General features: G+C 36.8%; 1 protein-coding gene across 1 annotated transcript in view; it reads left to right on the top strand.

Annotated features, from left to right (window-relative positions):
* Positions 1-17163, top strand: part of dmrt99B (doublesex-Mab related 99B) — a 33949-nt gene extending 16786 nt beyond the window's left edge. Inside the window, exons 3-6 of the mRNA XM_076619730.1 lie at positions 12176-12298; positions 12857-13128; positions 13734-14040; positions 15110-17163. Coding sequence (XP_076475845.1) covers positions 12176-12298; positions 12857-13128; positions 13734-14040; positions 15110-15435 — 1028 coding nt within the window. The 3' untranslated portion in view covers positions 15436-17163. The remainder of the gene's footprint in view (positions 1-12175; positions 12299-12856; positions 13129-13733; positions 14041-15109) is intronic.
* The last annotated feature ends 448 nt before the right edge of the window (positions 17164-17611 follow it).

Raw genomic sequence — 17611 nt, 5'->3', positions numbered from 1 at the left:
AAGAAAGGCAAGTATTGAGAGCGTGAGGAAAGCGGTCCGAGATAAAGAGGGTGGATGAGACGAAGAAGAAGAAAGAGAAGAGAAGGTGGAGAATGAAATAGAAGGGCGGTTGGAGAGAGTAGTGTGTGCTGGGAAAAAGAGGAAAAGCGCTGAATTAGGTTAGGTTCGCATTGGTGATGGGGCTAGATTCGCCCCAGATGACAATCATATTTCGATGGATATCCTGTTTTTAGATGTTTGGTTTTCGTGTTCGATATACATATGTGTATTTTGGTTGAGATATTTCGTTTGGTATTCATTTGGTATTTCAAATGTTGGGAAAATTTTTGAAAGTGATACAAATGTGGAGAATAAGGAGAAAAAGAAAACTGAAAGTAGTAGATTGTAATTGATTAGGAAAAAGAGAAAAGGAAGTGAATTAGGTTAGGTTTGCATTGGGAATATGTGAGAATTGAATAATTATATTTCGACCAATATTTTGTTTTTGGTGTTCGATATATATATTTGGGCCCAATATTCGATTAGTGTTTCAAATTTTGAGGAAAAATCTTGGGAGGAGTAGAAACGTGAAAAATAATAACAAGAAGAAAACTAGTAGGAATAGATTATAATTGTACAGAAAAAAGAGAAAAAGTGTTGAATTAGGTTAGGTTCGCACGACATGTGAAGTTCTAATGAAAATTATATTTCGATGAATATTTTGTCTGTGGATATTTGTTTTTAGTGTTCGATATACGTATTTGAGGTTAATATTCGATTAGTGTTTCAAATTTTGAGGAAAAATCTTGGGAGGAGTAGAAACGTGAAAAATAATAATAAGAAGAAAACTAGTAGGAATAGATTATAATTGTACAGAAAAAAAAGAAAAAGTGTTGAATTAGGTTAGGTTCGCACGACATGTGAAGTTCTAATGAAAATTATATTTCGATGAATATTTTGTCTGTGGATGTTTGTTTTTAGTGTTCGATATACGTATTTGAGGTTAATATTCGATTAGTGTTTCAAATTTTGAGGAAAAATCTTGGGAGGAGTAGAAACGAGAAGAATAACAATAAGAAGAAAACTAGTAGGAATAGATTATAATTGTACAGAAAAAAAAGAAAAAGTGTTGAATTAGGTTAGGTTCGCACGACATGTGAAGTTCTAATGAAAATTATATTTCGATGAATATTTTGTCTGTAGACATTTGTTTTTAGTGTTCGATATACATATTTGAGCTCAATATTCGATTAGTGTTTTAAATCTTGGGGAAAATCTTGGGAGGAGCAGAAACGTAAAGAATAAGGAGAAAAGGAAACCTGGAAGGAGTAGATTGTAATCGATTAGAAAAAAGGGGAAAGTAGGTGAATTAGGTTAGGTTCGCATTGGGAACGTGTGGGAATTGGAATGAGAATTATATTTCGATGGATATCCTGTTTTTAAATATAATAAAGCGTCAATTATCCGAATCAGTTGAGACTGAGGTGGTTCGGAAAATCGAATTACCCACTTGATAGCTGTAGAAATTAATCCTAAAATTACTTATCGAATGCAGGAGTATTACTGCTGCAATTTGAAATTTGTTATGTATTACGCAAAATATTAATTCATTTTTGAATAAATGCTTTGAAATAACGATATACGTACATTTATTACATACTTATCTGGATATAGCTTTTCACACGAATAAGAAAAACAAATATATACAATACGTAATAATTATACACATTAATATTAAAGAAGTCTATTTTTTAAAGCAATCTGTCCGGTTACAAGAACTTATGGCGATATCGACGATGAAACATGAATTCACTTCACGATCAAATACCAATTCGGATAATTGATGATTCAGATAATCGAAGTTCCGATAATGTAATCGACGCTCTACTGTATTTAATTTTGGTCTTCGATGTATGTATGTTGGTTCTGTATACGTTCGGTATTGCAAATTTTGGTAAACGAATCTTGGCAGGAATACAAACGCAAAGCGCAAGAAGAACAGAAGAATTGGGCAAAGTAGATCGCAAATGATTAGAAAAAGCAGGCTGAGAGGTAAATTAGATTATGTACAAAAATAAACTGTCACATTAGAGATGTGCATGCATCGGCATGAAAATTATATTTCAACAGGCGTTCTATTTTCAGATATTTGGTTTCAACGTTCCCGTTGTTGGTTGAGAAATTTCGTTCAATGTCTCGAAATTGTCCGAATGATTTCCAACCCGATGGCGTCTTTCCATCAGCAAATTCGACTATCTTAAATCCAAAGAAACTACAATACAAAGGAATCGTTAATACGCAATTCTCTTTTCGACTTTATGATTCTTAAAACCTTGAAAGCCATTTTGTTTGCTGAGATGAGAACAATGATCAAACTTCTTATCTTCTTGAAGTTGGTTCAAAACTCGAATCTTCAAATCTGCCATATTATCTCGCGGTGTAACTCGCTGAAAGAGAACACAGAGAAAGGACAAAGCTCGGTGGTCCCCGAAGTCGCGAACAGCCGGTTACTTTACGATCTTCCGAACAATAGGAAATGATAATTCATAGTGGATGCTTCCTACGACCCTCGAATTACCCGGGGGTGTTCACAGGGGCCAGAGGCTGCGAAGTCCGCCGCACTACCGTGCAGTTATATGGCATCGACCAACACTGCTCGTGATAACTGTAACGCCTCGAAGGGTTATTTATTGCGTCGATTCGAACGTGCAACCCCTTTTTCCACACTCGTTGCGAATAGACAATAACGATGTGTCATCGTTTTTCCTCTCTTTTTCGTTCCGTTTACCCTTACTTCGCGCTGCATCGTGAATTTTTCAGGAAAAATGGCCATTTTCGAGGTGCATCGAGATATCATAGCAAGGGTTGAATGCGGTTGAATAGACATACTAAGTTCGTTTCTGTTGGATAAATGGATTAAATTCTCGTTGAAATATCGTGATATCTTTTGTTTCTCAGAATCGCTTTCGTTGAAAATTAATATGCCAGCTTTGTAAATGGATACCGTAACGTTTGCAATTTTGAACGATCGTAAGGAAGCCTTCGTTAGGAGTAATATTATACTTAGACCACGCATGTTTATGCAGATGTATAAATGTAACCAAAAAAAAAAAAAAGAGAAAAAAGAAAAAGAAAATGACCCTAAACATTATAACGAGAATATTTAATCTTTGTTTATTATTCGTAATTCGTAATCCTCTTTCCTTGCAGCTTAAGGATGACTTCCAGTTACATCGTATACATCAGTAGTATAACAAGAGTGTATTCTAGGTACATGTATATTTTTACATATTCTACACATAGCATGTATTTTTGCATTTTTTAATTTCTCATAAATATATACACACGGGCAGTTTAATTATGTGTACGTGTAATCTTTTTCAACGATATTCGAACACAGTTTTCTGAATTTTCATCAACTCGGTAGACGTTCCGTGGTCCATGAAACAACACCGATCGTCACACAGCAAAGTCGCGATGATTCTGACACGTCGCAAGACGAAAGGAGAAGACATCACTCGCAGCTTTGTTACGTATACCGTGGCAGCGATTATAAACGAAACGATTATAATGCGAATATCCGTAAATTTTCTCTCGTTTATATTTTTGGTCCCATATCGTAGCGATTCATACTGTAAAATTTTTGCCAAAGTCGCATACCTAAACCGTACTCGAGAAATGCTCATCGCAATAGTGAGAATCGCACAAAAATTCGTCCAATGGTTCTCAAGATTACCCCGAGCGTACGGACACATAGAGTACCATCAGCAACCGATAATATAATCAATATTTCAAGATTGTCAATGAAAATGCAGTTGCTCGATAAATATTGACGATATCGTATCGACGATATATATTGATCCTTTTAGTTGGAAAGCTTGCGATATTTACAATATATATGGACAGTCTGAGAGCGCTCTACCTGGCAATTTTATTTTCTACCACGCACAGCAGAAGATTACAGCTTCGTTATTCCATTACCGGTATCGATCTAATGTTTTAACTTTTATACTACATGACAACTTTTCCCAAAATTCCTCCCGTTTACATTTTCTCTCGCAACAGTCGTCTTCTTTCTCTTCCAAATTTCACAGTTGGGAAATTTAAAAGTATTGCAAATAATCACGAGAAATGTTGTACACGAATATAGACGATGCGTTGTACAGAGAGACACATGTGCACGTAGGTACATTCTTAGATAGCGGTACGTCCGCGATTAATTAGACATCCCTATAGCGTACAAGTCCGTAGACACTCTTGACCGATGACAAGACGCGCTCTCGAAGCAGATACACACAGCGGGCTGGATCGTGTGAGCACACGATTCGCGTTGTTGTAGGTCTACGCCCTAAACCCGGGACCGCGGCGTATCAGCGTACGGTGGAGACAGACGCGGACAATGGAATCATGCGAGGACAATGCCGAATAATTTAGAATGGCATATAGATATCGGGAGCTTCCGGCCTACGGCGCCGCTGCATAATAGAGAATAGGAGTAATAGGACACAGGCTGCAGGGCAACTGTGGAGGACACGAAACATCCCTATAAATTTCGCTTAGGCCGGGTCGACAAAGACGACAAAGACGATACCAGCCAATCTTTTTCGATACAATCGTTTCTTGTCCACTACTTTGCGTAGAAACATAACTTTATACCTTTTGCCTGATATTTTCATCGTATGGCACTTGGATAAGTTGAAATATAATTTACGACGCGTACACTTATTGGCTAGTTCGTTAAGATCGTCTTGCGTATCTTGTGCATCGGAGTAATTTAACTTAACTATAAATGAACGGAAAAGACAGTATGATAAACACGATATTGTTACACTCTCACAAAATCGAATATAATATCGCGCTTCACGAATTCGCTTATCACTATTTCTACGTCACAGCAACACGATTAATTCAACTCTGACAGCATTGCCACGCTCATTTTTCCTTTAACAAACCTTGGTAACGCTCGCAACACTCCTTGACAACATTAAAATATCTTAACAACGTTTATAAACGATCAGCCACGTCTTTCACTAACGTCACATCATCCCACAATTTCGGCTATTCTGACAAATACATCTGTCCTCGGATGTGCCCAATATTACTAATTACACTTGCGCTCCTAATTTCTTTACTATTCCGCAACGACTATTAACCTCAATGAATAATCGGAGTAATTTAACTTAATTTAAGTTGATACAAAATTTAAGTTCATCCGCATTTACATAGAAGTAGCATAGCCTTGATCGTTCGTGAATATAACGAAGAATAACGGACCAAGCTGGGAACTTGCGAGATGCACCAGATGCGACTAAGAGTTGAATTAGATCTGCAACGACACACGAACCTTTTTACTTTTCTATTAATAAAACATAGCTACGTATCTAACTTAATAAAAGCTCAATTTGTTAAACGGAATCCACCATGAAACAAGATACATGTTCGCCATTTCCTACTCTCATGAACCATCCTCCTTACACATTCACAGTCTCCAGCATGGTAGATATTCCATTCATGCCCGAATTCGTAATAAATCTTTCGGAGGGGTCGTGCCGCGAGTTTGTCGACGTCGAAACGAGTTTTATTAACTTCCTCAGTCCTCGTCCCACAAAGCACACCGGTGATACGTTACACCTTGGCGATGGCGATACAACGAAGAAGTTAGACATTTCTCGCTCGTGTGCGTTCGACAACAGAAGAGATTACAATAAATTGCATTCACCCTTCTCGAAATACAAGACGACCATTGATACGGGGATGTCGAATGAAATTTGAAGAGATTTCGGCTCACGATACTGTTCCCTTTTCTTCTTTCTCTTTTTTCATTTTTTCTTTTTTATCCTTCTTCCCTTCTTTTCTATTCGGATTAGCGTCGTCGTCGTGTTTCTGGGCGTGACCTATCGCGATATTGTCTCCGTTTTCGCACCTTCCCCTATGCCTGCAGATTAAAATCGCTGGTAAGGCTTTAGTGGACACAGTGGATACCTGAGTGATCCGTTCGTCATTCATCTCGTTGGTGGCGAATCGTTGGAATGTAGAGGAAGCAACTTCCAAATTTGTAATCTGATTCTACGACAGATATTACCGCTACCCTTCGTTCGTTCCTTAAACATTACAGAAATTGGATGGTTAAATAAAATATGATTTATGTTGTCTTTGTATTCAATTTCTCCATATAATTAATATACAGTAGCCACAAAGTGTATTTGTGCATACCTCTATTTTCCAATGAAACATCGAACCTAATTAATTACCAGACTGTGGATTTTTATGCGTATATGAACAATTCATAAATCCACTTAATGAATATAAATATAAAAAATATCCGATGTACAGTAGTCATTACAAAATGTACGCGTCTCGTAACAAATCTCTATGTAGGTTTTATATCTCTAATTATCTCCATAAAAATACATGTTTGCATAAAAATCCCAGTAATTAGCCCAGTAATTACAACGTATAACGCTGTACGAATAGGTATTTTCTGTAGTTACTATAAAGTTGCTATTGGAATAAGGATGGACTAACTTTCAATTACTCGCATTATAAACGATCCTTTCCTTTTACTCCTTGTGAAACGTGACTTGCGAATACACCCACGCGATCATCGGAGACCTCCCTTGGTTTCAAGGACACGCGAAACACGCACATTGTTACGCCAGTTACATTGAAAAGGAGGCAGAAAGACAGCCAACGTGAAGTCGCCCCCATGACGTCTAGCGCGTGAGGGTGGATTTCCCCGTTGGAGGCAGTGGGGTCACCGTGGAAGAATGATATTTTAATAACTGTCTGGTAATCCTTCCGACGACAATGGTGTGTTCATGATACCACGCGGGTAAAAGCTTCTTCAGCGTGGAATTTTCTATTGGTCGCAGCCAGCGGCTACATTAACACCAGCGGCGGCGATATTGCATTCCTTTCTCCTGACGACGTCGATCGTCATTAATATCATTTTCAACAGCGTTGGAATTCGTGCCGGAGAGTCACGTGCTCGATCGATACCACCCCGTGAATTATTGGTCGGTTCTTCCGCTTTTTATTTGTTCAGCATCGCGACTTATTCGTCATTGTATTATTAGACTGCCACCGAATGATATTTTCCATTAGAATGCTGAAATACAAAGCAACAATTAATCGTGAATTTTTATTCTAATAAAAAGAATGTACTATGTAATATAATTCTAATAACATAATAGATATAAAGGATGAGACTACCAGATGCTTGGCGAGTTATTTGTACAATAGGAAGAATTAGAAATACTTAGAAGGGACGATTATATATTAAGGAATTTTTTTTGAGTAATAGAGTACTTTGGAAATCATTAACTAATCAAGCTCCTTTTTTCGCTTTTCGATATAAACATCCCATCATGCAACGATTAATTATTCGACCGAAGAGCCGAATCATCTAAAGGAAACTTCATCTGTCTATTTACAATTATTTATAAAATAAATAAAAATTGTTTTATACGTAATGTCTGATATATCCTGCCAAATATGATAAAGTAGCAATAATTTTCTAATTCGTAAATTGATCATTTTTATTATTAAACGTATGTAAAAGTTTTAGTCTTTTTTTCAATTTTCCTTTATTTGCACAAAAAGGCGGTAAATTATATTCATTAAAAGTATGTAATTCTACATGAATGCTTGAAGAAAAGACTAAAACTTTTGCATGCTATAACATAATATATTATATGTCGGAGATGAAAGGAAAACCGGAGCCTTCCCTTTGCAATTTTGAGGAAGCCTTCTAATGCTTTAGCCTAGATTTTATCATAACTGTAATTAAGCAATTGTCATTTGTAATTGTTTGATATTTGTGAAAGCGAAAGTGGGTTCGAGGTGACAACTGGTCGCCGAACGTAGCCACGGTCACGGGATAAACGTTTTGCCTGACGAAGGTGTGAATCGGTTGTATTGTTCTCCCTAGAAATCACATAGAATTGTACTTTAGAGATGTCGATATAATGGGACACACGTTGTATTAGGAATCAATCTCCAGACAGAAACTGACTAGTAACGGCGTTTGGATCTTTCTCGATGTTTCCAAAGAGTATACAACAAACTTTTGACAGAAATTGCCTAGCAACAACGATTGGAAGCTTCTCGATGTCTCCAGCGAGCATATAACAAACAAATGCAGTCGTATAGCGAAAAAGATTTTCATCAGATATTCATTCGTGTGATCGCCTTGGAAAGTGATACATCGAGCAATTTACCGAGTGTCTCAGCAATCGTATTTTTGTGTTTAAAATTATTCTACGCATAGTAAAGAGTTATCCCGTTGACCATGGATTCGTTTGAACCCCGGAACATTGTTAATAGCGTAAATTAAATTCATTATTCGTAAAACCTATCAATCGTTAATCTCATTATTCGTTAAATTCATTATTCGTAAGACATATTATTCGTTGCTCTTATTGTTCGTTAAACTTATTATTCTTTAATCTAATTATTAATTAAACTTATCGTTTGTTAATCTTATCATTTATTAAACTCATTATTCTTAATATTTTGTAAAATCTTGTTTATTCGCGTAAATATATTCTCTGTTTGTAAAACAATGGCTAATTCAAACGAAGAATCATTACGCGCCTTAAATCCTAATGATAACCCGACATATATATAAAATTTGCTAATATAATAAAATAGCAATACTAAATCAATAGGAGATTCAGATACTCTTATATTCATTTCAAATATATAACATATCAGACGCGTTATTTCAAACTTATTGGAGCAAATTATCGTCGAACGTTCTACCGTACTTCAATTTGCTTGTACACGTGTACAGTACAGTGTACAGACGTCTAGTTGAAGAGGATTGGAGAGACTCGCGGTGACTTCAACGCGGTCAATCTTGGCTCTTTAAAAATTTCTTCGATCCGTCGTTACCGAACCGCTCGAAACTTGTATTTCTGCAGGAACGATTGAGTTTAAGCGAAACGGAAAACTATAATCCGACTCGTTTATTTCTTGCACAACGGTCGTTACGGGTCTCGTTACCGCAAAATACTGGCCAAGTATTGGAAACTATTATTGACGACCTTCGACAGACTTCCTCGACATTCTCCTTGCTTTCTCTTTGAGTTCCTTTTTATACCTTGAAAAAATAAATAAGGAAGTTGGTAGGTATTTCGAAAACTTTTAACAAATTTGACATGCTTTGGTATAATCGATTTCTAATTTTTAGAATAAAATAAAAATATGTAAACTTGTTTGTGGTAAAAAAGACGAAGTCAAAAGGGATAGAAAAATATAAAGTATGCAGAAGTATGATAGTACAAAATGTAACGTATTTAGTATAAGAGAACAATGTAAGATTATAAAATACTTAGCATTATGTGCTTTCCTAAAAGTGAAATTATTATTATTGTTAATAATTTGACAATATGAAAAATGACATTGTATGGAAAATTTAATCTAGGAAGAAGGGAAAATTACATATTAATCAATTAGTTAATGATATCTATAATTTAATTTTGAACTTGCGTATAGTTTCTATAATATTGAAAAAATATCTATTAATATTACACAAATGTTGAATCAGTTCTTCTTTAATATTCTTAATAATATTAACGAATTTGTTAAACGTTCCTTTGATATTCTTTTTCATATTAGTATTGTGTACATTTCAAATAAGTAATAATATCCGAATCAAAGGCAGCTACCTTGAAAAAAGCATGCAGTTACCCTCAGACAAATTTCTCACAAGTGTACCTTTACCGAGGAACATCGTACCGCGATCAGGAACCTTTAAAACCATCGTCACAGACAACTACACCGCGTGAATAGCGAAAAAGCAGCGATTCTTTCCATTCACGAACGCTCGACGAACCCATCTGTTCCCCCCATTGCGTTGGCCAGCTTCTTTCTTTTAATCCCTGTTTCATTAATAGTTCCCCGGTAATTCGAGCCCACTTCAGTTTCGTTCACCTCGAATTACCACCGACGGATTCCACAGTAACTTCCGTCGAGAGAGATTCCCGGAATAGACGCCCTGTGATCTCACTTTCTCTCCTTTCTTCCATTGGAGGAGATTGCAATTGCCAAATTGTTACTTAATTCCCTTACATAACCTAAAAAAGCACAGTTTGAATTTCTATAACTGATAGGATTAAAAATTGATGGCAGAATATGATCTTATTTTTATGATTAATTTATATGATTTTGATCTTATAGGATGATTGATTTTGATTTATATGACTTTAGTATATTTTTTTAGAAGATACGTGACGTGCCAGAATAATCTGTCACTATAAAGTGACAGACAGTTTGACGCTGGACTTATCTTAACTTTACTCATTAATATCTGCTACAATGAGAAAGGATTACCCTGGTTATATGTTTGGGTAAAATTTGGATCGAATTTGAAAACGCATATAGAAGTACATTCTATTTACTACAAATATACATAGCTGAACAGCTTTGTGCATACAATTATCCTCATACTGAATTTTGTCCAAATCTAACCACAATCTATTCCAAACCTAACCACAATCTATTCCGAATCTACTATAGAAGCTACACCGAAATGACGCTGGACATATCTTAACTTTACTCATTAGTATCTGCTACAATGAGAAAGGATTACTCTGGTTATATGTTTGGGTAAAATTTGGATCGAATTTGAAAACGCATATAGAAGTACATTCTATTTACTACAAATATACATATCTGAACAGTTTTGCGCATACAATTATCCTCATACTGAATTTTGTCCAAATCTAACCACAATCTATTCCAAACCTAACCACAATCTATTCCGAATCTACTATAGAAGCTACGCCGAATTTAGCAAACTTCAAGTAAAATATAAAAGATGAATACAGGATCAGAATATGTCGTAATAACAATTTCACAGTCTTTAGGCATTCAAAGGTACTGAAAAAAAATATGCAATCAAATTCCACTTTGCACATTAACTAACTAAGCGACGAATCTGCTCTCTGTATGAAAAGAGAGCAATTGCGAAGTAGCAGCTAGCGGCAATTAAGTTAAACAGCGGAACACTCGATATAGTTGCTCGGGGCAAGCAGACCCCAGAGCAAGCTCGGGAGTGCCACTTGAAACAACCTTGTTATCGAAAGCGTGCGCGTCAAGAATTAACCCGTGGAACAGCAACGAGGGAAGTAGAAGAGAAAAAGGGAGAGATCGTAAGAACGAAACGTTAGGCTGGAAGCTACATTTCCTCGCCCTATATATGTATTACTCCTCTTCCCCCCCCCCCAAGTTCCAGCACTCGTCCCCTCTCTGTCTCGCTAATAAGTGGTCGGTTAAACTTTTTAACGAGCGGTCAGCCGCAGTAGACTTTCTTCGACGGGCAACGCACCCCTGCTGGATTCTTTCAGGCACTGACGGCGACTTAATAGCCGTGCACGTGCATACATCTCTGCACGTTATAACGACACTCTTCAGATCGTATTATGTACGTAGTTTAGGAGACTGTAGAGTGTGGTTTCGTGGTGTACGTTATCGTAATTGAGTAGTTTACATGGCATTTTTGGTAATTTACATTAATTTTTCACATATTTGCAATATATTTATAAAACGTAATAATACACTTTACTACGTAATAATACATTTATAATACGTTTTATAATACATACAATATACAATACTTTTGTAATATATTTTCTTTGCATTATGCTTTTTGTTATTTTTACATTGAAATTGAGATATGTTTAGAATGGGTTTTGGTTAGGTCCGGATTACGTTTGAGCAAGATTTAGTTTGACAACAGCTACATATATACATATTTACAATAAATATTGTTTTAATATGATTCCAAAGTATTCTATATAAAAGACATAATACATCGATAAAAAATTTGTATGGAAAATATTCAAATATTTTCATCTTTGTACATACATTCATGTATATCTATATAACGATAAATCGTTACACGTTCTCCGTTACGTGATTGGACGAAACGGTTCGACGCGAATATCAGCGGGTGGTAAATACGCGCGGGGCTCACAATAAAAGATGCACAACGTTTTTTCAAGGGTGTCAAGGATCTGTAAGAGTCAATTCGGCGTGCGTCGTAGAACAATGTAAAGTGTTTGCTCGCTGGAGAATTTCATAGGTATTGTGCGTATTAATGCGCGGTTTTTCTTTTCTTTTCTTTTCTTTCTTTCTTTTTTTTTTTTTTTTATTATTTCGCAAACGAACGATACGCCCTGTTTTGTTCCAGGCACAAAGAGGTCGAGAATCTCTGAGAGCACTACGGGAACAATGCTCTCCACGAGCGACACCGGTAACGAAGACGACCGTGACTCCGACTCCGGTGGAGAACTTCTTGCTGACCGTTCATTGGGTAAGGCTCCCTGAAATCTCGAATTTCGATCGATTCGTAACTAACGATTGAGGTTAGAATTGTAAATTTGAATTATTACATGAAGTAAATTGGAATAAAAATTGTAGACTAGTTTTGTTAATTGTAATTGAATTTGCAAGAGAGTGTCTTCGTCTAGTGGAATCCTTCATCCTTAGTTAAGTGATGTAGGTATTTATACATATAATAGGTCACTATAATACGAAAGATATCAAATGTTTTTCAAATTTCCCGCAAAGACTTTATTATTAACACGTTTATTTTCAGCACCATATGCAGAATAGAGAATTAATTAGAATTAATTGTAAGCTACAAAATACGTAAATGAATGTACACACATATAGGTACTCACCTAATTTTCGTGTTTAGTTAAAACCATGAATAAACCTAACCTAAATATAAATTGCTTGATAGTTTAATAATCGAATCTTTCGTATACAAGGTGATTGTACACAAAGCTGCGTATATATCTTTACAAATATTCGTGTGTTTATGAACATAGGTAAACCTAACCTGAAAATAATTTTTTTGTAACTGCAGTTCCGACGTCGGTTGGAATGACGGAGAACGATACAACGCGAAAACGGTCAAATAGCTTGAATGACTCCGAAGATGGAAGCCCGGAACCAGGTTCTCAGAGTCCGACACATACACCTCCACTGACGCCAGCACTAACGCCGCAAAGAGAGGATACGCCAGCGCCAGAGAATCTCAGCCTCCGCAAAAGCGGAAGCCCTCAGCAGACGCAACAGACCCTTCAGCCAGTGGACCTGGTGCAGCCTAGACCTAGTCCACCGTTACCCTCGTTGGCGGTAAGCTTTTTACCTTAATCCTTTTACGATTACGAGTCCATATACGGGATTTCAAACGAAACGTTTTCGATGTAGAAGATATAGAGGAACCAATTTATAAGCTGTTTAGTAGTCAAATCGATCAACTTTATTTTTTGTAATTTTTCAATATATATCTGCGGAGAATTTCGCTGAAATCGATTGACTTTACCTTTAGCAATCTTTTTTCTGTGTGAACTCGTTTTCAATTTTTTACGTATATATACCTAAATCGAATGTGTGTGCTTATGAAAATTCATGCTTTTTGTGGACATAGGAGACCCTAACCTAAATAGAGCTTCGTTTTGACTTCTAAACTCGTAAATTCAATTATATAATTGTATTGTGATAAGTTCTATTACTATTTTTTCTTTTTCCATAATATTTAAAAATATTTTCATTAATTTATTTGTAATGAATGTATACATTGTTGCAAAAAAGCAACGCAGCTTAGTTTGAACATAATCCTACGATGGAGGAGAGCAAATTTAGGATTATGTTAGGCGTGCTAAATTCAAAATGCTACTCCATAATCATTTCCACGCTATTTCTAACGCCATAAACAATGCTTACATTCTCTTTTCCAGGCTGCAGCGACGGCAGTACATTTTCCACCTTACGCTCCCCTCTATGGTCCAGCAGCGAGTTCTCTCTACTGTTCACCAGCTTTGTACCAGCATCAGCATCACCATCATATCCCAGAACCACGCGAGATCCAAATGCAAATGCAGATGCAAAATATTCAACAAACCTGCGGCCTTCAATTACAACAGCAACAACAGCAGCAACAACAACAACAGCAGCAGCAACAACGATCACCCGTCGACGTACTGTTGCGAGTGTTTCCCGGAAGACGTCGCGCGGACGTCGAGGCTCTGTTGCACCGGTGCAAAGGTAGGCACTGCAATCCGATATCCGCGGCCATTATTCGTGGACAGAACACAATCCTCGGCAGGTCCTCTGTACTGAGAGATCGTCAGACGGACACGTGGCTGAGAAACAATTCGAGAAGATTCGTCCATAGTGTTCTCGAGTTTCCATTGCAACCCACGGCCGAGTTTCAACCCTTTTGGTCGCGAGATTCGTGGTACCCTTTGGGAATGGGTTTTGGGAGGGATTCTTGGAATTTTCAAAGAGGTTAGGAATATTTTTATCGAAATTTATTGAAGGGAATTTTGGAAAAAATGGTATATAGATATTGGATTTGGTTTCGGGATTTGATGAAGAGGATTTTTAATGGATTAAGTATAGAATAGAATTCCAGGATTGGGTTCAGAATTTAGGTTTAGGTTTAAAATTAGGGTTCCAAACGTGGGTTTGGAATATTCTAAGGGAATTGTAGAAATATCTAAATAGAAAAATTAAATGCAATTTTAGAATATTCTGAGACAAGTTTAAAAATAGGTGATATGTGCTAAAGTAGCGTTAAAGAGATGTAATAAATAGTATCTGCTATTGAAAATTTTGTCGATTACAAATGCAATTTTGGAATATTCTAGAACGATAATAATAGAAAAGAATAGATATTAGATCGAATTTTCTGATATTGTAAAGGATTCTTATATAAAAGCAAATAACTGTAGATGCTAAAGATAGATACTAAATAATAGATGCTAATGCGGTTTTGTAATTTTTAAAACACTTTCTACCGAAGGGGTTGAATTCTCGGTTTCAAACCTCTCAAGAAACGAACAAATAGTATTTCTCAATCTAGTATTCTTAATCCAACAATTTAAAGTATCCAACATAAAATAATCTACATAAATTAAGCATGCTATATAATACATCCCTTCCAACCTTCCAATATTTCCATTCCTAATTAAATGTACATCAAACTTTTTCCAACCTAATCTAAAGAAACAAATCAAAACGATAAAATTGCCAACAAAAAGTCAAGAAAGAATGTTAAAAAGAAAAAGAAAAAAATAGGAAATAGAAACTGGCAGAGGTGTCTGTGTCGCAGGCGACGTGGTGTCGGCGATGGAGGTATTGGTCTGCGAGGACAGTCTCCAGCCGAAGTCTGCGTTCTCGCCGCTAGCAGGCGCGTTAGCATCGGCTGCGGCCGCATCTGCCTCGGTCTCAGCCGCATATGCGAGCCGGGCCGCTTACTGCACCACTCCCATACCGTCGACCAGGCACAGGTTCCTGGCCGCGCCGTACGCGGGTACCGGCTACCTGCCCACGGTGATCAAGCCGCCCAATCAGAGCCTACACGCAAATGGAACAGGCGACGCCTATCGGGAGACCAGTCCCGATGATGCGAGTGACAAGACGAGCTACTCCGAGTGACCGGACGATGCGCAGGCCGCCACCTGGTCTTACCTGCAATAGCTTAGGGGTAACGGTGGGGAGGGATTTCGACCGTGGAAATGGCGGCGCGTCCGCTGTCGTTTCTTCAAGATGAGAAATCATATTGGGGAGCGAGAGGGTTTCCAGAAGGTTTCCGATTCTCTGTGGGATACGAAGAGGATGGTTCGAGATCATTGTGACAAGAAACATTTGGTAATTTTCTATTGTTGTTATGATGACGGAAAGGAGGTTTGAAGGCGAATGGTTCTGAAAGGAAATTTCAAGCAGATGACAAGATTGGCGAGGACTTGGGATTGAAGAGGATCCGATGTCAACTTACGAGTTAATCAAGTTATCATTAGAGGTTATGATGACATAATGCAAGGTTGACAGCGAATGGTTCTGAATGGATATTTGGAGCAGATGCTAGAGATCGATAAAGACTTGGAACTATGTGATTTTTTAAAAAAGATATGATGTCATCTTACGAATGAAATGAGTTGTCCTAAGGATTTGGAGGTTATGATGACGCAGTTTGGAAAACGCAGATGGAAGTTTGGAGGCGAATAGCTCTGATGATGAAGATTTGCAACAAATGATAAGAATGAGACAGTGTCTTGAAAAAGATTGGAAACAGAAAACGGGTCATGGAACCTAAGTGAGGAAGATAAGAAAGAATTGGTGAAATCTACAATTCTACTTACATACTTATGAATGTAACCTAATCCAAAAGGTCCAAAGAAGAAACTTCAAAAATATGTCTTTCCGAGGAAACCTTGCATATTTCCTCAAAAACATAGTAGACGCATTACATACAAGGTATGTCACTTAAGAAGAAATCAAAGTTCTTCGAAGGAAATCAAATATGGCGGAAGAAGACGTTCCGCAATTTTATAGTGTGTGAACCACAATGAAGAATTCCCGTAGACCCTCTCCACCGCGTGCTGCGGATACCGTTAGAAAATTTTCAATCCTGAAAAGTTGAAGATTTTTTGTCGAACGTCTCTAAAGAATATATGAAACAGTGTGGCCAGTAATCCACCGAATAATACAACTCGTGTCGATCAGTTTCGTATAGTGTTTCGTTCCGTGAACGTACTAAGAGAAACAGATCACGATAAAGAGAATGAAAAACGAGCCGTTTGTGCGATGAACGGCTGTCTCATTGTAACAATATATCTTTATACATGTGTAGATAAAGCGACTTAACGAAGTGTGTGTGTGTGTGTGTGTGTATGTGTGTAGGTTATGTTCGAGAGAGAGAGAGAGAGAGAGAGAGAGAGGGAGGGAGAATGAAAGAAGAAAATTGTATTGTCACGATAAAAATTAACTAGTAAAAAGAAAACAGAGAAAAGGAGGATACGACATGAGAAAGGAATTGTAAATACGCGTGAATTGCTTTAGCCTGATCATCCATTGCAGTTAACCGGAAATACTGTCACGGAGTATGTTTAGCGAAGTTACACCCGTAATAAATAACGAAAAGAGCAAAAACAAAAATAAGAAAATTAAAAAAAAATGATGTTGAGGGAAAAAGAACATAAAACGGAAAATAAATTACGTGTTTCTGGATACAGGAACATGTACGTATAACACGACCGATTATGCATAAGTGTTTGCCTGTAAGTATCACGGCTCTAAGATGTTTAGATTCGCCGGCGACCAGAAGCGTCGTTCTTTGTAGTTACCATATGTTATCCGAGAAAATGTATAGACGGTTTATGAGAATAATAAATAAGATATTGATACTCCATACATAGTGTTCGATAATGAATCTTACCCTTTGTTCACAATTCAATTTTTCTTCTCTTTCTTTCCTTTTTAAAAGCTTTGAGCTTGACAAAAATTATAACCTATATAAATTATAACCTTATATAAATAATTAATATACCTATAAAAGGTAAATATACTTTAATCTCTATGCTTTTATAAACATCTTTGAATCTAATATTGTTTACCACTATGCTATGAACAACCAAATTTGTATATACATACATATATTTATTGATAGAAATTTAATAACTTCTATAAATATTAGTTTCTGTGTTTTAAACAATAGCGTAGAATTATTACTGATTATTTGTTATTTCTCCCATAAACAAAGTAAATTCTTGCTAAAAATATAAAATAATAAGGTTTGTAGTTTCATGGTGGACTGGTTTCCAACGTTGTTTTC

Source organism: Bombus vancouverensis, chromosome 1 (genome assembly GCF_051014615.1).
Source record: "Bombus vancouverensis nearcticus chromosome 1, iyBomVanc1_principal, whole genome shotgun sequence".
NCBI classification, from domain to species: domain Eukaryota; kingdom Metazoa; phylum Arthropoda; class Insecta; order Hymenoptera; family Apidae; genus Bombus; species Bombus vancouverensis.
This window is presented reverse-complemented; position numbering and strand designations above follow the sequence as displayed.